This window comes from Primulina huaijiensis, chromosome 18 (assembly GCF_012295235.1).
Source record: "Primulina huaijiensis isolate GDHJ02 chromosome 18, ASM1229523v2, whole genome shotgun sequence".
Classification (NCBI taxonomy): Eukaryota; Viridiplantae; Streptophyta; class Magnoliopsida; order Lamiales; family Gesneriaceae; genus Primulina; species Primulina huaijiensis.
The window spans coordinates 2,525,806-2,552,124 of record NC_133323.1 but is presented as its reverse complement, the minus strand read 5'-3'; the positions used below and the strand labels follow the sequence as shown (position 1 = coordinate 2,552,124).

General features: G+C 32.6%; 4 protein-coding genes across 7 annotated transcripts; 3 read left to right on the top strand and 1 right to left on the bottom strand.

Moving 5' to 3' along the window:
- Positions 1-178: 178 nt before the first annotated feature.
- Positions 179-4,742, top strand: LOC140964178 (C2 domain-containing protein At1g53590-like). Of its 3 annotated transcripts, none has more exons than XM_073423740.1 (12): positions 179-528; positions 631-705; positions 1,177-1,320; positions 1,493-1,588; positions 1,688-1,819; positions 2,007-2,159; positions 2,363-2,404; positions 2,568-2,616; positions 2,894-2,986; positions 3,058-3,241; positions 3,593-3,716; positions 4,291-4,742. In XM_073423740.1, exons 1-12 carry the CDS (start codon positions 400-402, stop codon positions 4,549-4,551), a joined length of 1,482 nt encoding a protein of 493 aa, XP_073279841.1. In that variant the 5' UTR covers positions 179-399; the 3' UTR covers positions 4,552-4,742. The 3 variants fall into 3 exon arrangements, with proteins under 3 accessions (XP_073279841.1, XP_073279842.1, XP_073279843.1); XM_073423741.1 differs by having other exon boundaries at positions 618-705; XM_073423742.1 differs by having other exon boundaries at positions 482-528; positions 1,187-1,320.
- Positions 4,743-6,221: 1,479 nt separating this feature from the next.
- Positions 6,222-10,405, top strand: LOC140963741 (tyrosine--tRNA ligase 1, cytoplasmic-like). Its single transcript, XM_073423124.1, has 10 exons — positions 6,222-6,399; positions 6,564-6,711; positions 7,470-7,759; positions 7,842-7,938; positions 8,535-8,640; positions 8,733-8,815; positions 8,911-9,056; positions 9,648-9,753; positions 9,930-9,989; positions 10,242-10,405. Exons 1-10 carry the CDS (start codon positions 6,311-6,313, stop codon positions 10,260-10,262), a joined length of 1,146 nt encoding a protein of 381 aa, XP_073279225.1. The 5' UTR covers positions 6,222-6,310; the 3' UTR covers positions 10,263-10,405.
- A 2,180-nt stretch (positions 10,406-12,585) lies between these two features.
- On the bottom strand, positions 12,586-15,425 carry LOC140965251 (interactor of constitutive active ROPs 4-like). Of its 2 annotated transcripts, none has more exons than XM_073425397.1 (3): positions 15,197-15,425; positions 13,998-14,057; positions 12,586-13,915 (listed from the first exon to the last, which is right to left on the bottom strand). In XM_073425397.1, exons 2-3 carry the CDS (start codon positions 14,009-14,011, stop codon positions 12,871-12,873), a joined length of 1,059 nt encoding a protein of 352 aa, XP_073281498.1. In that variant the 5' UTR covers positions 14,012-14,057; positions 15,197-15,425; the 3' UTR covers positions 12,586-12,870. The 2 variants fall into 2 exon arrangements, with proteins under 2 accessions (XP_073281498.1, XP_073281499.1); XM_073425398.1 differs by lacking the exon at positions 15,197-15,425 and adding an exon at positions 14,296-14,872 and having other exon boundaries at positions 13,998-14,056.
- Positions 15,426-19,094: 3,669 nt separating this feature from the next.
- On the top strand, positions 19,095-21,077 carry LOC140964117 (polyphenol oxidase I, chloroplastic-like). The gene has a single exon (XM_073423653.1). The coding sequence runs from the start codon at positions 19,127-19,129 to the stop codon at positions 20,891-20,893; it is 1,767 nt and encodes a 588-aa protein (XP_073279754.1). The 5' UTR covers positions 19,095-19,126; the 3' UTR covers positions 20,894-21,077.
- Positions 21,078-26,319: the final 5,242 nt, after the last annotated feature.

Here is a 26,319-nt window from a genome sequence, read left to right as displayed (position 1 = left end):
TGGTTTGGTTTGGTTTGATTTTCTGGTTCGGATTGGTTCGGTTTCTGCCTAACAGCAATAGATTGCTCTGCAAACCGCAATAACCGGCATTTGGCCGGGAAACGTAATATTCAAAGAACCAGTCTCAAGTGTGCTAGGAATATATGGAAACTTGTTGGAGGTAAAAATTGCATAAAAATACCAATTTGAAAGTCAACTTCAGACTGAATCTGGGAAAATTATGGCTACTTCGTTCCTTTTTTCCTCCATTTATTCCATTGTCACAGCTACACGTTCATTTTAAGCTTATATACATTTCTCCTGTGATTAACGCCGTTCGCGGGATCTGCCTGAACAAGATTTTGATGGCAAGATTTATGCATGCGATCGGATGAAATGTATATATTTTGAATTTCGAAGATGGGGAATGTAAAAGACGCAACTTTACTCCACCATGTGTGTATTATACTGCTTTTATTGTGGTTTCTCAATTCATTCAACTGCTGCCACCCTGTTGCTTATTTTCTGTCCCTCGTCTATCTCTATTTCGTAAGCTGCTTCCTTTTTGCATTCCGGATTAAAGTTCTTTTTTATCCTTGAAAGAATAAGATCTCTTGTGATTCTGATTTATGGGTCAGGATGGTTTTGCAGGTTCATGAGGAATATGTGATTAGATTGAGAAAGAAACTGAAGTTCGAGGCAAAAATAGAGTCTAATCAACGAAGGGTAAACTATGATTTAGTGTGCTTTTACTTAGTCAATGATCGTGTTGTGTAGTTTTGTTGAAGAGAAAATTATGAAATCAGTGTGCCATTATCTTTATTTAGTTGAGTGTTTATAGTTATAGGAGGTAGAAAAATGAGTATAGCAAGAGTCGGATGAACAGAGATTTTGATTTCGGGGTGATATAGGATTTGATGTGTGGTAGCCAAGTAAAATGGGGAGTTACATTTATATTTTGTTGGTGTTATTTTTTGCTAGGGAGGCCATGTCAGTTCCATACATGAGAAAAAAGATGCCAATCGAGTTGAAAGTATGCAATTTTTTTCAATCTTTAACATGCAAAATACTCAATAGTTACAAAGGTGCTTCACTGAGTTGATTCATTTCACATATTCCCTTTTTATTGTACTTGGATTGAATTTTAATTAAAATAAGTAGTATTATTCTTATCTGAATTGATCACATTTTCTGTAGGTTTTTTCAGATTCTGAAACTGTAACGTGGTTGAACCATGCTGTAGAGAAGATTTGGCCTGTTTGCTTGGAACAGATAGTTTCGCAGAAAATCCTACTTCCTATGGTTCCTTGGTTCTTGCACAAATATAAACCTTGGACTGTGGTATGAGTTGAGTCAATTGACATATTGATATTATAACCTCAATGATTGTTTTTTATGATGTTTGTGAATTGACAATTGCCAATGGGATGGATAGCTGTGATTGTGGGGCTAGTACGAGGTTGCTGCCCATTTTCGATTTTTGATAGGTAATACCGTATTTGTTTATGCACAGAAAGATGCTGAGATTCAGCATCTTCATTTGGGAAGATCCCCACCAGTCTTCACCCAAATGAGGGTTCTTCAGCAATCCAATGGCATTGATGACTTGGTAAGTGAACTAGAATCAACGACCTATCAATATGCGTTGAATTTCACTCTACTTGTGCTGCTACTCTGGTAAAGGAATGTCATTGTCAACCAACTGCAGGTTTTAGAATTCGGAGTGAATTTTCTAAGTGCAAATGATATGAGTGCAATACTCGGTGTGAAACTGAGGAAACTTCTGGGATTTGGGATGTGGGCAAAATCACATTTGTTAGACATGCAAATTGAAGGAAAGGTAAGTAAAATGTCACTCCGTTTGGCAAATCTAGCAGTTTTAGCAAGCTGTAAGAACTTGCAGCACTGGCTTTGGTAATCTAATTGGACTCTGTTATTTTAAACATACCCCACATTTTCAAACCTTCGGAAATGAAACTGCTCACTGAATTTACATGATATGAGTAGTTAACTTTCTTTTCTAGCAGGTGTTAGTGGGGTTTAAGTTCCTGCCCTGTTGGCCATTTATTGATCGTTTGCATGTATGCTTTGCTGGGCCACCTTATTCTCAGCTAGCTGTCAAGCCTATATTCACACACGGCCTCGATGTATCAGAATTTCCAGGGATAGCTGGATGGATCGTAAGTGCATAAAATCGCCTCCATGACAAGCCATTGTCTCCTGGAAAGAGGAAAAGAAAATGGGAAAAAAAGAGAGAGAGAGAGAGAAAGAGAGAGAGAGAGAGAGAGAGAGAGAGAGAGAGAGAGAGAGATAAACCACTTTTGAATTCTTCCTGTTATGTAGACTCATCTGACTTATTGTCTATAAATTTTCATTGGTTTAGGATAATCTTATGGCCCTTGTCTTTGAGCAAACTCTAGTGGAGGTGAGATGATTTACTTTTCTTGAACCCAATAACTGTATATCATCTTCATTCATGCTATTGTCAATTAGGAGCATGGATACTTCTTTTCTTATGTCGTTTAGTATATTTTTAATAGGCTGGAATGTTTCATCTACCAACTTATAATGTTCTGTTACTTTTATAGCCTAACATGTTGGTGGTTGACGTTAAAAGGTTCTGTTCACCCCGACCAGGTATCTTGACTCCAACTTCACAATTTCTAATTTTAGGCCCACAAAGTTGAGTTTCATTTGTCAAAGCGTTGTGTTATTTTCTATCTCGGACTAAAAAAAAGGTAGAGTTCAGATGTTAGTCTCAGTTTTTCGTAGGATGAGCTGTGCAGATAGAGTGAGTTTATTCGCCATCCTTCTATGTTTCAGCTGTGTGAGTATATATTGAAACCGTAAAATTTGATGATGGTTTGATTGTTCAATGGTTTATGATCACTTCGCCTAATTGCCCCCATATCAGAGAACTGGTTCTTTGTTGATGCAAAGGAGCCAATCGCCCATGCTACTGTGGAAATTCTTGAAGCTGCTGATATGAAACCAGCAGACTTGAATGGTTCATTCAACCACTTTGTTAACAATTATATGCACAAGATTTTCTTGACTGTAACTAGAGTTGATTTTCAGGATCAGCCGACCCATTTGTGAAGGGTCGAGTAGGACCCTACAGATTTCGGACCAAGACTCAGAAGAAAACTTTGGCTCCAAAATGGCATGAGGAATTCAAGATCCCTATTTGCACATGGGAATCACCTAACATTCTCGTTATAGAAGTTGTTGACAAGGATTTCTTCTATAATGACACAATGGGGTGTGTTCACCCCTCTTTTATTATTGATACTTTATCATGCTCACATTGTTTAGACGTTTTCACTATTTATCAGTAGTTCCTCGTCTGTGAGATGTTTTCTGTATCGTGGACTAGTCCTTTTCATTGCGTTTCCCAATTTGACCATATTCAGAAAACGTAATTTTAGTGAAATTTTGTCAGGAAGCTTATGCTTGTTACTGATAGGCATCTTTATTTTAGAGAACTAATAAATATTAGACATTTTTATCGAAGGCTTTTTTTAAAAACTGTATTTGCTAAGAAATATTGACAAACTAGCTTGTTATTTTCTAAATTTATGATTATGATGAATTAATACGGTAAATGTTGCAGAGACTGCAGTGTGAGCATCAATGAAATCCAGGATGGCCGGAGGCATGAGATGTGGTTGCCATTAAAGAACAATAAACGGGGAAGATTGCGTCTTGCAGTGACTGTCTCTGAGTGCAACAAAAAGGTACAATTTCTCCACTTTGACTCCGGTAAATATTATGCGTAGCTTAGCTTAGATGAAATCCTGCTTTTTTGGAGATGATCCCACTTTGTTTCTTCATTTTGGCTGTCATTTGAATCTTAAAATCAGGACTTGAAAATTTGAAAAACATATCGACAAATTTCCTAGGAAAATCTTAAATGGAATAAGGGAATAATCCTTGTTTATGTTTATGCGTGTTCAAGGGTTTCCCATCTATATATAATATAGCAGTGCAAGATCTTGCACCGAGCCAGAGTCAGCTTGTTAGTCTAGTAAGCTTGCTCGAAAAAGGCTCAACTGTACTTGTATTGCTGAACATGAGCTTATAAGTCTCAGAAAAAGCCAATCGAGCTGGTTTGAAACCTTTTTCCTCGTTATGGTTTTTTAGTCATATCTTGGCTATATATCAATGTGGCATTACATGTTTGACAAAATCCAACCAAATGAATCCTCATAAAATACGTCCCTCCCTTCACAATTCTTATTAATCAGCATAGTTTTTTACATGGTTATGCAGCTCTACTTTTATAAACGCTGAAATTGTTTATCAAAGCAGCATGCAGAATATTCGTATGATCTACAACTTTTCGACGATGAATTTAACTATAACAAAAAACGCTCCTTGCTAAGATCATCCAACATACTCCCGAAAGTTGATATTGATGAATGTGAGGCAATGAACACCAAAAGAAAAACAAGGAATCGATTTCGGATACATCGCCGTGATGAGCAAGCTCCGGGTGATGGTCATCATTCAACAAGGAGGCTTGTCAAAGGCTTGAAAGATTGGCTCAGTGTTCCACAGAATGCACGATGAAATGTAAGCTTTGAATGATCACTAAAACCCATCGTGAATCATAGCTTGATTATCACTGAGGCTTTGGCATTGTTTTGATACTGCGAGTTTTCTTGGAAATGTTTAGTTTTCACATGATGAATGTAATGTAACTTAAAACAATTCATCTTATCTAATTCCACCAAAGGAAATATGGCGAGAATGAAAGAAAATAAAAGAGAAAAAAAGTTTTGGAGAAAATTTCTTCTGTATTACTTTAGATTTATTACGGGATAATTTAATATATTTATATTAAACATAATAAAATTTTAAAATATTTAGAGTTTCTAATTTTCTCTTATATTTTTTATCTATGAAAATTGACACATTTTCAAACAATAAATAAATTGTAGGATGAAAGTTTGGTAATTTATAAATATATCTAAAAATCACTATTTTCTTTTGACCAGATTAGGTAATTAAATGTGAAAAGAAAAAAAAATGGTAATCAATTGATGATTAACTTATGGGTTGTATGTAGATACAAGCTAACGACTTAATACATATGGATTAGGTTTGTGATTTAATAAAATATAAAGTTAATAAATTATGATTTTTTTTCTATGAAAGTTGACAATTTTTTAAATTGAAATGATAAGAGATCAAGATTTTATCTTTAAAAAATGAAAATGTAGATAAAACAAGTATATCACATCGTTTTAGACATATATAAGAACATTAGTTTTTAGTATATAGTTTTTAGTATATTTGTTAAGTAGTTTTTGTGTTTTTTTAATAATAAATTTCATAAAATAACCAATAGAATTATTTTGTTTGTATTAGCACTCATTTAAATAAACATTTGCAGTCTCTGTCTCTTTATCAATTAAATATGTCAAAACGAGTTGACGGGACAGGTCAGCCCACCACCCGCCGTTAGACGGGGCGGGGCGGGGCGGGGCGAGCCAACCCGTCATTTTGGTCGGCTTCTAAATGGCCAACCCAGCCCAACCAACTTTGGACCACGGGTTAGGCGGGCCGATCAGGTTATTTTTTTAAGAAAAAAATGATAAACAGTATCACAGTAAACATAGAATAAAAATATATTTTAATCAAATAGTTTCATAAAATACTTAAAAACATTGAATTAAGAAATTAAGAAAGCATACAATATAATCCATAAAAGATAAATTGCTTAAATCAAACATGAAAAAATTAAACAAATATTATAAAGTCAATTCTCATTAAATTCCATTCAATCTTGATCTTCTATGTTAGCACATAGATTTAGATTTTACCATAGTGAGTGATGGAGGTGACGCACATGAGAAAAATAAGGAACAAATAAGATAAGAGAGTGATGGATACGTGAGAGACTTATTCCAATTTTTATATAAAACTTAAAAATATAAAATTCTACCATAATTTGGCGGGCCAATCCGCCCCGTCTTGGTCAAGGTTGACGGTCTGCTATTTTATCAACCTAACTCGCTCAATTTTTATAGCGGGGCGACTGACCCAATTTGACAAGTCTATCAGCAATAAATAAAAAATTATATAGATTAAAAAGTAATCTATAATATATTTATAGTTTTTCAAAAGATAATAATATATTAAAATATTTTCAATATAGATTAAAAAGTAATCTATAATATATTTATATTTTTTCGAAATATAATAATATATTAAAATATTTTCAATATAGCCCAAAACCCTAACGCCACCTAAGAATTAAGCTTAAGATATTCACGCGTCCATGGAATGAGCCATAACTTCCTTAAATTGCTGAAACCCAACCGTCATGTCTGCGATGGAGAACGATGATTGCCACATTAGCGAAACTCCTCCCTCTCAATCTCTTCGGTCACTTTCTACTTCTCCTCAATCCCGGTAAATCTCTCGCGTTCCCCTTCAAGTGATTTGTATCAGTTTATACTGACTTTATGTTTTTATAACCTTTAAATATCTTTATGTTTTTAGAATTCATATTGTTTTTAAATCAATTTTTGAGTATAGTTTATGGGTTTTGAATTTTTTGATGAAATTATTGTTAGAATGAGCGTGAAGGAGAGGTTCGATGTGATAAGAAGCATTGGCGAAGAGTGCATACAGGAGGATGAGTTGGAGAGACTATTGGCTAACAAGCCTAATCCCGTTTGCTACGATGGCTTTGAACCCTCTGGCAGAATGCACATTGCTCAGGTCATTTACTTCGTCTAGCTCTATTAAATTTAAGAAAAGTTCCCCTTTTTTTCTAGTCTAAAGCTGATAATGTAGTGATCTACAATTGGTATCTTGGTTTAAGTAAAAAATTGGTGCTTTTTGTTGTTATATGGTCTTATTTTGACTGATATCCAATTTGGATTTTCTTGGAAATTATTCTCAGTTGGAACTTGAAACTTGATGTGATCAAGTTGATTCTTGCATAGAACATTGACAAGCTAAGTGAATGAATGGAATATGTAATTTGGACGAGTGTAGATATGTTGGGCTGCTTTTAAATTCATAATATTTTTCTGGTTGTGTTTTTCTGTGGGTATGGGCTCAACTGACTGGCGTGCAAATTGTTAAAATCATTTTATTCTGCTCGCCAATGAATGTCTAGGATTAATAATGTTATGAGATTGATAATGGATAGTTTTGTTTTTCCATCTTATGATTGGCATAGGAATACCATTTTATGTCACATTGACAAGTGCAGATTATGCAACTGCAAATAGTTGCATATTATTTTATGCTTCTGCCTTTTTCATTGTTAGTATCTATAATTGATCAAGCTTAAATATTGTTCCTTGCTCTCTCTCTGACGGCTGTAAATTACACAATGTATGAGATGTCTATATTATTTTTCAGAGACTAGAGAGTGCATTTTCCCATGAGATAAAGATATACTTTGACATATTTTAAATAAACTTACTTGGATCATTGTTTATCTATATCTGTTATGTATCTATGAACAGGGAGTCTTGAAGGCCATCAATGTCAATAAGCTGACCTCTTCTGGCTGCAAAGTGAAAATTTGGATTGCAGATTGGTTTGCTCAGCTAAACAACAAAATGGGTGGTGACTTGAAGAAAATTCAAGTCATCGGACAGTATTTGATTGAGATATGGAAAGCTGTAGGAATGAATCTTGAAAGTGGTCAGGTAGAATTTATATGGTCTTCTGAAGAGATCAACTCCAGAGCTCATGAGTACTGGCCTCTTGTAATGGATATAGCTCGGAGGAACAAGCTTCCAAGGATTGTGAGGTATTTTTTCTATTTTCATTTTAATTGATATTTGGATGTATTAATATTAACGGATTTGTTGTCTTTTTGGGGGCGTACATAGGTGTTGTCAAATTATGGGTCGTTCTGAGCAAGATGAATTGTCTGCTGCCCAGATATTCTACCCATGCATGCAATGTGCTGATATTTTTTTTCTCAAGGTGACTTTTTATGTATATGCTTTGTTGAATGGATTAATAATTCATATAAGTTAAAAGCCAAAATGTCTCAATGTGTATTCTCAGCCCTGAGTTTCAAGTTGTTGCTAATTTAATCCAAAATTCAGACTTCTGACTCCTGAATTTAATTGATTGTTTGATTTTCACCTCAGGAATTATTTTAGTCATGAGGTTTAAGGATTGCAGATCATTTGTTCTTTTACAACTAATGATTGAGAATAACGATAATCACTTAGAGGTCAAACAATTATGTTAAGAGTGACATAAAATCAATATTAAGCTAGTGTTTTCGCCAGTTGAGAATTGACGTATCGATAAATTCATTTGTTAACTAGTTTGAACCTTGAGCTATAAGTTTATTGCGCCGGCTATGCACCTAGAAATCCAGTTCTATCTAAGCAAGGGTATAAAGAAACATGCAGTGTATGATGAATTTTTTAACAATGTTTTATTGGTCGGGTGCCATTAGCGTAGATGATATTTTCCATGTGGTACTATTTCTCTGTTAACTTATCACTCTGACCACATTATTTTTCATTCTATATTTAACACCTATTATACATTGGTGGTTTATATAGGCTGATATCTGCCAACTGGGCATGGACCAACGTAAAGTGAATGTGCTTGCGAGGGAGTACTGTGATGACATCAAGAGAAAAAACAAGCCTATAATATTGTCTCACCGTATGTATTTGTAAAACTGTTTTAGCTTTACCCTGACAATCAATATAAATAGTACTAATTGATCTATTACATTTGGTTATTTTCATGCGTAGATATGCTTCCTGGTTTGCAGGAAGGACAGGAGAAGATGTCGAAGAGTGATCCATCATCTTCCATCTACATGGAAGACGAAGAGGTACCTTTCGGTTGGCCATGTTCTTTATTTGCAATATGGTTCTTCTAAATTTTTACCTTATTGCAACTATGGACATGTTACTAATAAATCCACAGGCTGATGTGAATTTAAAGATGAAGAAAGCGTTCTGCCCTCCAAAGGTGGTGGAAAAGAATCCATGCATGGAGTACATCAAATACATTGTTTTTCCGTGGTTCAATGAGTTTACAGTTGAGAGAAAACCAGAAAATGGTGGTGACAAGTGAGTCTTATTTACTTTTTACTAATCTGCCATTTGTTTTAGTCACTATTTTGGCCACATGGTGAGGGAGGTAGGCTCCGCATAACTAGCTACACTAGTAACCATTTTGCAATTGTTCTAACTTCGGGAAATTGGTTAGCTCGAGTCTCTAAAAGAGTTCAATATATATAGTTCTCCAAATGATTTCAAGCTCTTCACTCGAGATAATACGAGATGGGGATAATACAATTAGCTTTAAACTTCAGAAAGTGATGTTCCCGTCGATGTAGGACTTGATTCAGGATCCATCAGTGTCAAAATTCTCAAATCATGTAGCTTATGAGATTGCTTTTGTATGTGACATTGTCTGTGCATCACTTGGCTCTCAGTGTTCCAACTTATAGTTTTCTCTGATAATATTGTGCATGTGATGGGCCACAGGGTTGGGATTATGATCAGTGAGAAACTCTGCACGATAAGCCAAGTTATCAACTATTTTGCGTTGATTCTCTCTTTGCTGAAACTCGTTAGACAACTTGATAAAGAAGTTCATTATATGTATGTATTAATCCTTTCAAACTTCTCCCTCGAAAATAATGTCCTATTATTCAGGACCTTCAAGAGTTTCAAAGATTTAGCTGACGATTATGAAAATGGTGATCTGCACCCGGGGGATCTAAAACCTGCTCTATCAAAAGCGATAAACCGCATACTACAGGTCGTTCATGCTTTACCGGTTCTGCTCATTATTGTCATGCATTTTGACAATTTACAAACAATATAATTGTGGGTGTCTTCTAAACATTGACATTTCCAAACAATATAATTGTGGGTTTATCTTCAAAACATTTACATTTCCACTTACTCATGCAATTATTAAATTATGTTGTTCAGCCAGTGCGTGATCATTTCAGCAACGACCCCAAGGCCAAGGAGCTATTGAAAAGGGTAAAGGTATGTATTTAAATTTTATTAACTCCGGCTTATACTTTGAATTTGATGAACTAGGTAATGACTTCTTTAGCTTTTTATGTAGAAATTTTTTATATAATAACATACAAACATATTGATTAGTGTGACATTATTAAATTTATATAATATATGATGAATTTGGATTTTGAATTATAAATGGTGATTGTGAGTTAACATTATTGAATCAGTATTCGTCGCTTGTGCTCACATTCTTCATTTTGTACCAAAATGTAGGGTTACAGGGTAACCAGATAATGTGGGATGGAAGCAAACAAGCTCAATGCCATAAATAATGCTCCAGAAAGTTAATAAATTTCATTTGCACTAATATTATTGCCCGTGACTTCTTGATAACTCAAGCTTCTATTGGGAGCAAGACATCTGATTACATGCCACCACAGCCCTCCACATATTAGTTATTAGAGTTAGCATATGCATGATTGATGAATTTTTCGAAATCAAAATTTAGCCTCTTTACATCTTCTACATTAGAATAATGATCTTTTAAAACCCTGTATTTATAAGAATCAAGCGTAAAACATCCTATAAATGTGGCAAGTGTGCATAACTTTTAAAAACATGCGGTTTAAGAAGACCGTTAATTTTATATGGAGTGTTTTATACCATTTTTTTAAAAAATATTTCAATTCAATGGGGTGGTAAATGTACCCTCAACGTTTATTATGAGAAAATTAGGTGGATTTGAATTTTAAATCTTTTGTACGAGTTAACTCAAGATATTTCAACATGTAATTTGTTCTATATTTGCTCCCTCGTATTGTAGCTTCATTGCCAAATCTTAGATAAGACTGCTTAGTACGATTGTTACGAGTCGGGAGACAATTGGAGAAACGTTCCTGGATCACCCCTCCCATCTGACGTGAGAAATACCCCAGTGACTTCTTTTATGTCGCTAACCAATGTACCACGATTATAATTTCCACAACCAAACACAAGACCTCGTTGCGTATGAGGTTGTCCTGAAGAAGTTGGAAAGATGAAATCCTCCATAGCAACATTTCCTACTGAGGTCTGCCCTCCATAATACTGCAGAAAGTAATAACATCCAAACATGAAACAGTGATATTTCTGCGCTAGTTTATGTTTCTTGGTCAATATTTGTAGGAACTAGACTTTTTCGGATCAAAAAGAGGTTGGTTTTGTTCGCAACAACTTAGGCAAGGCTTGCATTGAGTCCATGTAAGAGAACTATCCGTGTCAAAGATTAAGGTTCGTTTAACTGGGGGGCGTGCCGAGTGTCAGTTCTACAGTGAAATGGGGTCGGAGGTATTGAAGTGGTAATCGGATGGAATTATTTCGGATAATCTTTGAGTCATCCATGCCATTTTCACTACATTTTTTAAGGTGAGAAGCTCGAAGCACCGAAATTTCTACGTTTTTCTTGAAGCTTTGGAAGTCTGAAAGGTTTTCTTGATAAAGACGAGGGTGTGGAGAGTCTATATGAATGAGTTTCAACCTGAAACCTTTCGAAATTGAAGCAAAAGATGAATGGTTTTGTTCATTAAAGTGCAAAATGTGATGGGTATTTTGGGAAGTTATATGAGAAGGGCAATATAGGAAGTAAAATTATTTGGATGTAATTGTGCTATTAAGTGTCATTAATCATCCTAAATTCATTATAAAGAGAATCAATAATGAGAAGAAAATCATATATAACTTATTTGTACAATCTGTTTTTCTCTTATAAATTATTGTTGAATTTTCTAAATAATATATAATTCTTATTTTTAGTTATTATGAGCATTATAGGTTATGATTTTAGGTCTTGGAAAATGCATAGGCATGAGATAAAACACCTTTTTGGTCATTATAGTTTAGTCCTTACACTTTCGATAGTGACAATTTTGGTCCCTAAACTTTTAAAAGTTGTACACTATTAGTCTTTAATGTTAGCTTAGTGGTTAAAGTCAAAGGTAAGGGTCATGTGTTAGTCACGTGACACCGATTTTTATCTTCTACACTACTAAACATGAAGGAAAACAAAGCCTACAACCAAAAGAAAAAACAAAAATAATATAGTTATTGGTACGTGAAGAAACGGAGAAATATGTAAAATAATCTTGGTTAATTATTTTTTAAAGAAAACGATCTACTCAAATATATTTAAAATATATTATATACATGAGCATAGCATTTTTTTTAAAAAAAATAATCGATCAAAGTTAAAAAAAATAACCTTAGGAGCAACAATCTAAATGTACATTTTCTTTACTAAAGTGCGAGGCAGAGAAAACGACGACAGTCGCCATTGAAGGGAAGTTGGCGGTCGCAGCAAGTAGAAATGTTGGTGGTGAGTGGGTGCAGTAAGGAGGAATCAAAGCGAGTTGGGAGAGAAGAGGCAGATTATACAAAAAATGTGTTTAACCCCCATTAATATCGATGTTTCCAGCTTTTGCAAGGTTCCTTTTGTACCAAACTTTGTCATCGATCCCTCTATTTCAGGATTGTTCTTGGATTCCTGTTAGTAATTCATCCTCTTATTTTGTACTGCTAATCCCCTCTTTACTAAAATTTTAAGTAATTTGGACATATCTTGGCATTCTATGAATAGTTCGAACGAAAACCCTGAAATATACAAATGTTAGTGCTACAAACAGAAGCAAAGATGAAGCATAAAATATAAATTAAAGATAAGAATTTAATTTACAGAATCCAGGTTCTAGCCAAAGCCTGTCTAGAGAGATGGACGAGCATTAGACCCTTTTTTTTTTTTTTAAGGAAGAGGAGCAGTAGACTTTTAAGCCAAAAAAGAGTTACCGAAATACAATGAAACTAAGGGCAAATAAAAAATGGTGAGCAACCATTTTCCCAGCCAAAAACATTAGCAAGCTTCTAGGCGACACTACTTCATGCCTTTCTTTTTCCACAGCTCTCCGAAGATTTTAATACCAGAACCTTTCTTCTTCCCACTTCCAAAAACATAATCAGGATCGTCCTCATTCAGTCCCGGAGAATCAGAAAAACCTGTTGGTTGGAACGTGCTTCCATAATGTTTATCCATCGATCCACACCTCTCGGGAATCCTTCTTCCCGTTATCTTGGTTCCCCCTGCTAGAACTGATGCTGCAGCATCTGCTGCTTTTCTCCATTGCTCGGTTTGCACACGTAGCATCTTCATCTCGTTTTCCAATTCCTCCCTCGCTTTTCCGGTAGCTTCTAGCAGCTCATTAGTCTGAAAAGCACTGGCTTTGGTGTTTTCAAGTTCTTGATCAGCCTTATTCAACCTCAATATCAGCTCATCTATTATAGATCGAGATGAAGATATTTTAATTGACTTCTCATTAAGCTCATTTTTTAAGCTCTCATTTTCTAGACGAAGAATGTCCAATTCTTGGCTCTTCTCAGCTAATTTATTCTTCAATAGAGTCACCTCATCATTCTTAGAAAGCTCATCAAATGAAGGATTATCAGGCTCTGAAGTTGTCTTAGTTTCCACAGGAACTTCGAAAACATTGGTTTCCTTGTGAACATCCTCCGATTTTTCAATCGCTGCACTGATGCTGTCGTTCATGTTCAGCACTTGTGTTTCCATGTCACTTGAAGGCTTTTTTCGAATTTCTACTGGCTCGGGAACCTTTTGTTGTTTCTTGGATTTTATCTCTAGTTGATCTTGGGCCACTTTTTTAGCAGACTCTGCAGAAGTCAACTGATCCTTGAGACTCTTGAGATCATCCCGTGCTTGACCAAGTTGAGATTCCAAATCAGCAATTCGTGTCCCGAGTTTCTTTTTGTTTGCTGGATCAGATTGGACACCATGAGGGGATCGACCTTCTGGTATTTTTGGAGTCTTTTCAGTCCTAGGTCGATGCAGGGGATCAGTGTCAGAGCTTGAAGTTTTGAGATGAGGTGGGCCTCGAGGCGATTGCCTCTGAGGCATTTCTGTTAACCTGTTGCATGATAGTACGCATCAACCACATGGAAAGACAACACAACACAGCATAGAAGGAGTTTCTTGATTCTGAGAACTACCTTGATCTTGGCATTTTTTAAGCTACTAAAAAGATGTTCACAGCAACTCAAAGCTCAATCTGCATAATTGAGATGTAAAATCAGAATACGATCTGAGAATGGAAGATGAGAAGGGGTCGTAAAAAAATAACATGAGATGTTAAATGTTCAAGGAAAATGCCGGTGCAAAAATTTGTTCTTGAAATTTGACCAATAAATCACATATACTTCCACGGACTTTAAATTTATTTTCATAAAACAATGAAAGCTAAAACCAACGCTTGGAATGGTTCTAAAGAAATTTGTAGTCGAAAGAAACCTTGATTGCTCATGAATATCCCAATACATCTGCCTAGTTTTTTAAGTGAAACATAGAGAAATGTGCCAAGTTTGAGCCTTGTTGCTTTCCTAAAATAAGGGAAGGCAACTTTGCAGTCCACCTTGCTGCAACATACACGGCCTTAATTTTACGAAAATACGAGCGGATCTTTGCCTTTGTACGCATAGGATTCAATTGTGGAGTGAAAAAGATAAATTAGAAACATCTGTTTTCCCTTCATTTGAATAAGGAATTATCAACAGGTAAAAGAACTGGATAACAGAACTTATGCACAAATTTAAGTTTTGTTTTCGCCTTCTTTGATTTACTCAACTGATGTTAATGACATCTCAAGTTCCAGCAGAAAGAGTCAACCCAAAGAAATTCAATCTGAGTAAAATTCATCATTCTTTCCTAAGTTGAATGTCAAGAAGCTTACTTTCTTTCTTTCTTTCTTTTTTTTTTCTTTTTGTGTGTTTTTGCATCAATCCATTACAGAACTAATCCAATCGAAACCTAAGAACCCTTTACATAATCCAATAAACCAATGATAACAACTAGGAATTCAGAGAAGGCAAAGTGTTTCTTGAATCCAAAAACTCGTCTTTTTAAGGGGGAAAGCACAAAAAAAATTAAAAAAAAAAAATCGGGCCAAGTTCAAAGATGAAGAATATCAAGAGTCGGATAGAAAAGATTCACTTTTGTATAAAACCTTATACCAATTAAAGAAAAAAAATCAAGCCTTTTTCATTATCAGAACATACTAACAAACAGATGACAAAACCCAAAAAAAAAACATCGCTAACACCATGAATATAAACCAGCACATCATTAAACTCTTCAAACTCAGGACAAATAATCAAAAATCACAAACATAAGCGCGCGTGCGCACAGCTCACCCCTTGATTATATGCTTCCTTAGTCACTCCATTTTCTGTGAATGCTGTCTTCCCTTAATCATCAACAGCAAATGAAATAAAGACGAGACAAAGAAGTAAACATTGATTAAAAAGAAGATATGGGTTGGGTTTATCTAGCCGTTTGGATTGCATTTGTGGACATATATATCGACAGCTCGTCTCGAGAGTCGAGACAATCGGTAAAACTGTATGTACGTGCAATAACCAACAACAAATTAAAGCTGGAGAGAGAAACACCACAAAAGGGCTTAGAATTTGAAAGTTTGAATTAAAAGTGGTATATTCTAATTTTTTTTGTTTGTTTGTTTGATTTGTATAGTTTTTTTGTTTTATACTTATAATATTTTTCTATTTTTTTAAGATTGATTGATAAGTTTTTTTTCCAAATGAGGTATTGAATTTGGAAAGAGAAATATTATAGTGAATTTCTAAATAGAAGGTAAAGGCTTTTTTTAAAAAATTAAAAAAACAGAAACCAAAGTGGTTTTCCATATAAATGTTTTGATAATGTTCACATAAAGTTGAAATATAAACATAGAAAGCTATTTTAAAGATCATAATTTTATGGTTTTTAAGAATCAAATTAAAAAAATCTAAAAGTACAAATTGTGAGCAATTAATGAAATCCGCAAGAAAAGTCAAATTCCTTAAATAGGCAAAAATTCGTGTTAGTGTCATGAGTCGTATTTTGTGAGACGGATCCCTTATTTGGGTTTTCAATGAAAAAATATTATTTTTTATGCTAAAAATATTAATTTTTATTGTGAATATTGGTATAATTGACATGTCTCACAGATAAATATTCGTGAGACCGTCTCAAAAAAAACGTACTCTCCTAAATAATACGACAGATGAAATGTTCAGACGAAATATCTGTTTTTTATGCTCATTCTCACATGGATGAGTAGCTATATAAAAAAAAGTTCTCTCCGCTCATTCAGATATCATCCATTTCTTAATTATTTTTTTCTCATTGCATTTGACTATTTAGTTTTATAATATTTGTTAATTGTTTGTTCTTATGTATTAAGAGAGTTTGTATTCTCTTTGAAAACACAATGATTGATTGTACATCATAAAATATTATAGTGAAATTTTATTGATCTTGCTCATGATTTTTAGTTAAATAATTTTTAGAGATTGGAACACTTGAGACCAACACAAACAACTTAAAGAAACCATATAAGATCATTGTGTCAAAAACATATTTAGTTATTTTTCAAAGGCAAAAACTTGTGTGAGACGGTCTCACGGATCGTATTTGTGAGGCAGATTTCTTATTTGGGTCATCCATGAAAAAGTATGACTTTTTATGCTAGGAGTATTATTTTTTATTGTGAATATAGATAGGGTTGACCCGTCTCACATATTAAGATCCGTGATACGGTCTCACGTGAGATCCACTCTTTTTCAAATGGTGATAGCCTTGTAAGCATACACGTGATTATTTTCTCACCAACTTCGAATTATTTACCTAGAGAAGAAAAATTAAAAGATATGATAACTTTGAAATATTTATCAACAAACATTTATTTCCAATAAAAACGAAATAACTCACGAGTTAATTTTTTTTTTTTAAAAGGTTAAATCGTGAATGAAGGTAGATTTCAATGAATCTTGATTTCTAATTGCTTATTATTGTCCTTTTAATTTCTTGTCTCATTATATAAAATTTTTCTACAAAAAAATTAGACCTTTTCTTTGATTTTATAATCTTTATCTTTCATATTTATGGTGATCATTATGTGTATTATATTATAATTGAAAATTTCCATAATTGTCATTCATGATATCTTATTCATCAATGTGTCATCTATATTAATATGGTGTTGTATTCATTCAAGTTTTTGGCTATTTAGCCTTACAAATCTATAGTGTAATTATTATTCATGTCGTCTCACTCGTGTTTTAACACAGATTAAGAAATTTATTATAAAAGTAAATTTTAAAATTTCGCATTTTTACACCTTATTTAAAGAATTTTTTTAGTAATTTTGTTAATAAATCATATTTATTAAATTTTTTTTAAAAAAAAATAGAGAAAATAATAATAAATATGGAAATTNGAGACGTATAAAAAACTTGAAAAGAGATAATAAATATAGTTTTGATACATTATATATAATAGAGAAAAATTATGCCTTGTAATATCTTTGTCATGTCATCAATCCGTCGGACCGAAAACCAATGAAAAATAAAGTTTCCATAAATTTTACATTAACATTGTACAAATACTACACAAAAACTTTTGTGAGACAGTTTCACGGATCAATTTCGTGAGTCGAATATCTTATTTGGGTCATTCATGAAAAAATATTACTTTTTATGCTAAGAATATTACTTTTTATTGTTAATATCGATAGAGTTGACTCATCTTACAGATAAAGATTCTTGATACCGTCTCAAAAGAGAACTACTCTGTGTAAACTGTCCAAGCATGCTCTTATAATTGCGATCGAGCAGGCTCCGAAAATATTATCTAGCCCACGTGATTATTAATACCCATCAGTCCTTTGGCCCAAAATATTAAGTGATCCAGCCCAACAACAGAATATGCCCGCATTCTGCCTCAACATAAGAGTTACCCTAAACTCAAATTTGTATATACATATTATTTTCAGCAATTGGTTGTGTCGAGAAAGAATCAAGAAAGATTAGAGGAGACTATACTTCGAATCCTAATTCGAAACTTGGTTGCCGGATATTTGCTCCGATAGTACTGAACTATGGATCGCGCGTACTCAACATCAACATTAACACATGTATAGAACTCGAAACAATACTAACATAATCATCATTCGGTAATTCCAAAACATAAGTATTGTAATCGTATCGTAATAGCGAAAAATCTTGATATGTTGTCAAAAATTGGAAAAATAATGTTTCTTGATTGTATTAATGGACCATCGATATGTTATTATTTATTTATAGTGTTAAAAGCTCCGAGTACAAAGGATATTTTAATTGAATAATTATTTATAAAATTCCTTAATTAGCTAGCTCATATGAATGGTATATGTTAGATAATATTCTAAGTAGCTAAATTTTGAAGTGTTAGTTTTTACATTACATTTAAAAGTAGGTCTATGGTTCCACAGTTCTATATCCTATATCCACGAGACCAATTGACTCATTCTATAACTACATTAAAATGTAATATTTTTATATAAAAAATATTATTTTTTTCATAAATTGTGTCGGATTGTAGGTCTTTCTCACAAAATTAACCTATAACACGAACCCATATGAGATTTTTTGTATATTTAATTACATGGTCTAAGCATTTTTTATTTAATTTATAATTTATTGAAATCACATATTAAAATTAAGAACTTTCAAGGTGATTTCTCACAAGCTTATTTATAATAAATTAAAATAATTCATTGAATATGATTATTTTAACATGTATTTATTTTTATGGTTTGAGTAGTTTTATTTCGAATGAGTAAGTCTCTTCTGAGATGGTCTCACAGATTTTTATTCGTGAGATTGGTCAATCATATCCATATTTACAATGAAAAATAATATTTTTTCATGTATGACCTAAATAAAATATATATTTAATAAAATTAACCGTGTCACGTGAGTTTTTGTGATTTCAAATATGTTTGTATGATTATGTAGTATTATTATTATTATTCAATATAGAGGTATTTTGAATATTTTAAAGCTGACAGAGTGATACCAAATTCACTGTTTTTATATATTAACATAATATGTATTAAATATATTAGAGAACTTGTAACTTATCACATGAAAATTTCAAATTTGTATGAGATTCGAACTCAATCATAGCAAAACTCTCCCTTAAATATCACATGGAAGCCCTTTTATCTGTATGAATCTCTCCACCGTCCTTTCTTTCGTTCTATAAATAAACCAGCACTTGTGCACATAAACCATCACAAACTATGGCTTCTCTTCATCTTTCATGCGTCAACACCACTTTCTCCGACCACCACTACTTCTCTCTTCGCCGTGTCTTCCCCAAGCCATCATACCCAACCACCCATGCAAACCACCGCACCTACAGTCCTCAAGTTTCTTGCTCCGCCGCCGCAAATGGTGGTCAAAACCAGAAAGAACCCGCCTTCCAAAATGTCGAACCTTCTAAAGGGAAGGTCGACAGAAGGAACGTACTTCTGGGTTTAGGTAGCCTCTACGGCGCTGCCAACCTAGTTGCCACTCCGTCCTCCTCAGCCAATCCCGTTCAAGCCCCGCAGCTAGACAAGTGTGGCACCGCTACCGACTTGAATACCCACCAGAAGCTAGATGTCAACTGCTGCCCTCCGATTTCACAAAGTATCGTTGATTACAAAATCCCTCCAATTTTCCAAATGAAAACTAGGCCATCTGCTCATAGAGTTTCTCCTGAGTACATTTTCAAGTACAATTTAGCTGTTGATCGGATGAAGCATCTCCCAGCAGACGACCCTCGTAGCTTCATGCAGCAAGCTAACATTCACTGCGCTTACTGCAATGGCGCTTATGATCAACCTGGCCAAGGGACACTGGATCTTCAAGTCCACAACTCATGGCTCTTCTTTCCTTTCCATAGGTGGTACCTTTATTTCTACGAAAGAATCCTGGGAAAACTGATCAATGATCCCACTTTCGCGTTGCCATTCTGGAACTGGGACAATCCTAAAGGCATGACAATGCCGCCCATGTTCTTAGATCCTAATTCTGCTATATACGACGCGAAACGCAACCAAAAAAATTTGCCTCCCGCTGTGATAGATCTTGGCACTACTGGGAACACCGACCCTCTTCAAGTTGTGGCTAACAACCTAACAGTGATGTACACAGAGATGATTCGTGGTAACTCAAATGCGTATGATTTCATGGGCAAGCCTTATCGAGAAGGAACTCCAGCTGAACCAGGGCCTGGTGCACCAGAGCGCGGCTCCCACACCGCCGTGCATGTATGGGTCGGAGTTTTTCCCGGCGGCGGAGAAGACATGGGTAACTTCTACTCGGCAGGTCGGGACCCTTTATTTTACTGCCATCACGCAAATGTCGACCGGATGTGGACTCTCTGGCAATACTTTTTGCCGAGCAGCAAAGTTCCGGACAAGAAGATTACGGACCCTGATTTCCTGGATGCCTCGTTCCTGTTCTACGATGAGAATGCACAGCTTGTTCGCGTCACTGTGAAAGACTGTTTAGATAATCTGAAAATTGGATTCGATTACGAGAGAATCGATCTCCCATGGCTGGACTACAGGCCTCCACCCCAGACTTCTAAGGCTAGAATTGCGAGAGTTACCTCTACGGCACCAAAAGCGGAGACCATGTTTCCATTGAAGCTGGACAATGTTGTCAGGTTCCAGGTTTCCAAGACCAAGAAAGGAAAAGCCGACGAATTACTGGTCTTGGAAAACATAACTTTGGACACATCTAAATTCCTCAAGTTCGATGTATTTGTGAACGATGAAGATGACAATCCAGGGGAGCTGGACAAGGCCGCTTATGCAGGAACTTACGCACAGGTGCCACACAAAACGAAAAGCTCATCGGCCACCACCTCAATCCAGCTGAAGCTCACGGATTTGTACAATGACATGGACATTGCTGACGATGACTTCATTGTTGTGACCTTGGTGCCTAGACATCAGGGTCCTGGTGTTACCATTGGTGGTATCAAAATCATTGAGAATCCTCCAAAATCTAGTTAATTATCAGTTCCTGGTTTCCTCTGCTTAAGATCCTAGGATTTTAATGCTTGTATGAATAAGATGGTTATCACCACGCTGTGTTGCTCCTTTTTTTATTGCGTTTATCTTTTTTTCCATGTTAGTACTATGTGGCTCCACTTGGTTGTAATGTTCAATCCATTTTGTTTGCTGTTCTTTCCTAAAATTGGAACATCTATATAATATGGCGGAGGAACACGTCTTGGCCCTGAAAATTAATAGAGGAACTTTCATCCTTGAAACTGCAGAACAAGGCGACTTCCGTAGATTGAGACCCAAGAAAAATTTTAGTTAATTTTCTGGTAGGTTTAATCATTGTTTAATTAGAATCAAACTAACACGACTTTGCTTCCTTGTATTGAGCCGTACCAAACGACAGATGAACATGAGCGGACTGCGGATCTACCTACTTATATGTCAATGAGTCGAGTGATAAGCGAGCTATATATATGGTTGGTGTCATCCCATACAAAGACCAGTCTTATCATGTCTTTTTACTTGCTTTGTATTAATATTCACCATATATATATATATATACTAAAAAAGTGCACGTGCGTTGCACGTGAGCAACAAACCAAACCACAAAATCAAAAATCTTGACCATAGACGATATATGAATCGGAGAAGTTATCTAATCCACATAACATACTTTTCAATATACTTCTTGGTTGATTTTGATAACTCTACAACTCTTTGTAGTAGTTTGTTATAATATACATATAACCATTTTGATATACTCAGCAAGTATATGATCGTCTTAAACATCTATTATGTTATTTAAAATCTTCATCTGGGATCTGACATGCTCGTAGTTTACTTCCCTATCAAGACGTTTTTTCGGTTTTCTACATTGTTTTTATCCAGTAATCTTATTTTCCAAATATTTATTTTATTGTTGAATGATTTTTCAGTTTTTGACAATAATCAACTATAACTCATAAGAATAAATGTTGTTTTTAGTCGTGATTGGTTTTTACTTGTGACTAAAAGTACGTATAACCTATATATTCTTCAACAACATAACCAATGAATGGTGCTGTAATTTCTTCAAACATCGGGATATTTGAAATATCATTTTTATATATTTAGTATAAATATTATCAACATAGAGCTATAAGTTTAATAAATTTTTAACGATTATTTCTCAATCAGTGTGAGAAAAAAACTTGAAAATCTTTTCAAATGACTATATCTTAGAACTGTGTCATCGTTTAATTTGACGCAATTCAGAAAAGTCATTTCTTTCATCATTTTTTAGAAGATTTGAAACAATGATTGCGTGCATCATATCATGGAGATGATATAGTTTCAATCTCATTAACAAAACAAATTTTATTCTATCGATTTTACATTTTGTTTTATAATATTTTATATATTGTGGAATGACATACAAAATTAATTATTGTATTTTAAAAATCTTGAGAAGGACACGGATAACGTAATTAAGATATGTATATGAGATATCATTCAAATATATATCAAAGTATTTGTCTTATTCAATATTTCATCTAATAATACAATTTTTTAGATTTCATGAGCATCTTATAATAGACAAAATTAATTTGATGAAATATTGTATAATTCAATTTGAATTTCACTATTCGGCTAACTAAATTTATTTGGTGATTAGTTCTCTATGTTACCATCATATATCTCATGAATTAGTTTGTTAGCCACTTTAACTAAAAAAATAGACAAAAACAACCTCTTAGCAACCTCGAAATCTATCGATATAATATTGGAAGAAATAAAGTGCAACCGGCTCAATGTCTCAATTTATTAAAAATGCACAAAATTGATATATTGTGTCCACAAAGCTTTAGAATTGTTCTCAAACCATTAAAAATAGAATGAGAATTATACACAATTTTTTTTCATGTATTTCTTTTTCTGAATGAAGAATTTTTTCTTTTTGTTTATTCTTTGAGAAATATTGATATTTTATATGGCATCAATATGTTGCAAACCATGAAGTAGCAACATAATCACTATATAACTCTTAAAGGTTTACACATACAATTTTTCAATTTCTTCTTCATTGTGCTGCGTTGAAATTTAAATATGAATCATTCTTGATCTTAATATTTTGCTTTAAATACGCCTTCAAATATATATGTATATGTTTTATGTCACTTAGTTAGACCTAATTTCAAATATCTAAAAAAATGTGTTTGAATTATATCATACAGAACTAGGGGCATAGTAATATGCAACATTATTTTTTTTAACATGTTTTTTCATCCACTATGTGTGTCATAAATTTTTTGTTCAAAATTTGATTCATTTCTTAACTACATGTATGAAGAACCAATAAATTATATAATTAACAGAAATCATATATTACCCTTTTCGTAGAACATAAAACCCAAAATATGTGGCTTTGATTGGTGTACTCTCATACATATTTTCATATAAACAACAAGACAAATAATAGAATATCAGAAAAATCAATCGCCGCCAACAATACTAAACAAAATGAATTTAAAAAATTCATGACACAAACAACCTCCATAAAAAAATGATAACTCAAAGTTCAAAAATAATTTATTTAGTACAATAACAAAGAAATTGAAGTATAAAAAAAAAACAAAAAGCATAAATCACTCTCAAATTAAATACTAACTCATATTATTCAAAATTTTTATAAATTTTTCAATATTTTTTTCAAATAAAGAGAAAGCGCCTTACTAACGTCATGGTTTCATAAATATTTTACTTTTTAAAAAAACACACAAAGGAAAAAATGGTGCCTCTAAATCATCATGAAAAATCCTTTAATAAAACCTTAAGAAATAAAAATATAATACGAAGTCACATAATTTTACTTAAATCAAAGAAAAATATTAGACCGTTGACAAAATATATCTGGCAACGACAAAACATACGTTAACTTCTGATCAATTAAAATTTAGAATCATGCATAATCATTTAAGTAGAACAAAATCGTATACAAAAAATCTACTTGATATTATCTCTTTTAACAATTTATCCATGTTTGTTGTCCACCAGAGGACTCATAGATCCACTAATGTTTTTAGTCCAAATATAATCAAGCACATAAAAACTCAAATTCAAATACTTTCAATCAATTTAAATAAAAAAAATTTGAATATAGAATATAATAATGTTGTAAAAATTTTGAATACTGATTTATAGACAGAAGTCTGGAAATACATTTGTCCCAATAAATAAAAAAATATTATCTCTTTATATTCTGAGATATAAGCTAAAAACAAAGAAACATTTCATCATTTTTAATATTTTGTAAGTCGCTTCAAACTAAGTAATCTAAGCAAACTGAAAACATGCATTATGTGTTTAAGAATTAACAAAATATATCAAGGAAAAAAATTAAAAATAATCATTTTTGTGGGATATATGGTTTTGTTTTATATTTTCTTTCGGTGAACCAACAAATCACATAAGGAATCCAAACACAACATGATCAATACAAACGACATATAACACCAAAAATGTAATGATATGTTAAAAAAATCATCTCATTGCAAGAACACAAAATGATCAAATGAAGCATATTATTTAGTAATATTTTTTTAGCAGCATATATAAAACATTGACTAAATAGTTTAAAAACAGTGTTTGAAATAACTTACATACAAACATTTCTCTCAATAATGTATCTCTATTGACACATAAAGAGTTTGAAAATATCTTTATTCTAAATGGGAGAAAGAGTTTTATATAACCTTAATGTTTATTAATAATTTATTTTTATTCAATCTGACTCATCTCCTTTCATCTGTCCATTATTACATATAATCAATATGGTAGATATTTTTCATGGATTTGACGGAAATATATAAATTTCGTAATTAAAATTAAATTTAAAAATAAATTAAAATAATAATTAGTTTGATTGAGTTAAGTACACTATTAATGATCTTATTAAACAAATATAAAAATGGCTTAAATAACATCATGAACATGACAAATTGTAAAATAAAAAAAAAAGTTAAAATGATAAGGTTACAAATGAAAATCATATATTTAATAGATAATATTTATTTAACATCATATATCGAAAATTGACTAAATAACTTATATGTTTATATTGAAATCACTTACATACAAATATTTTCTCTCAATCACATATATTTGTTGATACATAAGTAGTCTTAAAATACCTCTATTTTAAATGAGAAGAAGATGTTTTATATGATCTTAATATTTTTTAATTATTTAATTTTTTTCAATGTCACTCATCTCCATTCGTCTTCCTATTATTACTTTAATGTTCGTAATATTAATAATTTTTTAATGTATAACATTATGAGAGTGATTTTCTATTAATTCGATGTCATTGTATAAATTAAAGTAATTAAATTTATATTTAAAAATAAAATTAAAATTTAAATTTAAAATAAAAGTAAAATTAAAATAATAAATAGCTTGATTGAGTTAAGTACACTATTAATTATCATATTAAACTAACATGAAAAATGACTTAAAGAACCCCATGAACATGACAAAATATAAAACAAATGAAAGGGTTAAAAAGAAAAGTCACGAATAAAAGTTAAGTACACTGTTAATTAACATATTAAACTAACATAGAAAATTACTTTAAAGAACCAAATGAAGATGGTAAGCTAAAAACGAAGAAACATTTCATCATTTTTAATATTTTGTAAGTCGTTTCAAACTAAGTAATCTAAGCAAACTGAAAACATGCATTATGTGTTTAAAATTAACAAAATATCTCAAGGAAAAAAATTAAAAATAAACATTTTTGTGGGATATATGGTTTTGTTTTATATTTTCTTTTGGTGAATAAACAAATCACATAAAAAATCCAAACACAACATGATCAATACAAACGATATATAACACCAAAACATGTAATGCTATGTTAAAAAACTCATCTCATTGCAAAAACACAAAATGATCAAATGAAGCATATTATTTGGTAATATTTATTTAGCAGCATATATATTTTCTACGTTAGTTTAATAGGATTATTAATAGAGCACTTAACCCAATCAAGCTATTTATTATTTTAATTTTACTTTTATTTTAAATTTAAATTTTATTTTATTTTTAAATTTAAATTTAATTACTTTAATTTATACAATGACATCAAATTAATAGAAAATCACTCTCATAATATTATACATTTATTTTATAATAATTTGTCATCTTCATCTTCATTTGGTTATTTAAGTAATTTTTTATGTTAATTTAATATGTTAATTAATAGTGTACTTAACTTTCATTTGTGAGTTTTCTTTTTTACCCTTTCATTTGTTTTATATTTTTCATGTTCATGGGGTTTTTAAGTAATTTTTCATGTTAGTTAATATGATAATTTATAGTGTACTTAACTCAATCAAATTAATTATTATTTTGATTTACTTATAAATTTATCATAATGTTATACATTTAAAAAA

Excerpts from the sequence above, each read along its gene's own strand:
- LOC140964178 (XM_073423740.1), top strand. The coding sequence starts at position 400 with ATGGGGAATGTAAAAGACGCAACTTTACTCCACCATGTGTGTATTATA. Across the intron at positions 1,321-1,492 it reads AATATAAACCTTGGACTGTG|AAAGATGCTGAGATTCAGCA; the intron begins GTATGAGTTGAG and ends GTTTATGCACAG. Across the intron at positions 2,160-2,362 it reads CAGGGATAGCTGGATGGATC|GATAATCTTATGGCCCTTGT; the intron begins GTAAGTGCATAA and ends TCATTGGTTTAG.
- LOC140963741 (XM_073423124.1), top strand. The coding sequence starts at position 6,311 with ATGTCTGCGATGGAGAACGATGATTGCCACATTAGCGAAACTCCTCCC. Across the intron at positions 6,400-6,563 it reads TCTACTTCTCCTCAATCCCG|AATGAGCGTGAAGGAGAGGT; the intron begins GTAAATCTCTCG and ends AATTATTGTTAG. Across the intron at positions 6,712-7,469 it reads GCAGAATGCACATTGCTCAG|GGAGTCTTGAAGGCCATCAA; the intron begins GTCATTTACTTC and ends ATCTATGAACAG.
- LOC140964117 (XM_073423653.1), top strand. The coding sequence starts at position 19,127 with ATGGCTTCTCTTCATCTTTCATGCGTCAACACCACTTTCTCCGACCAC.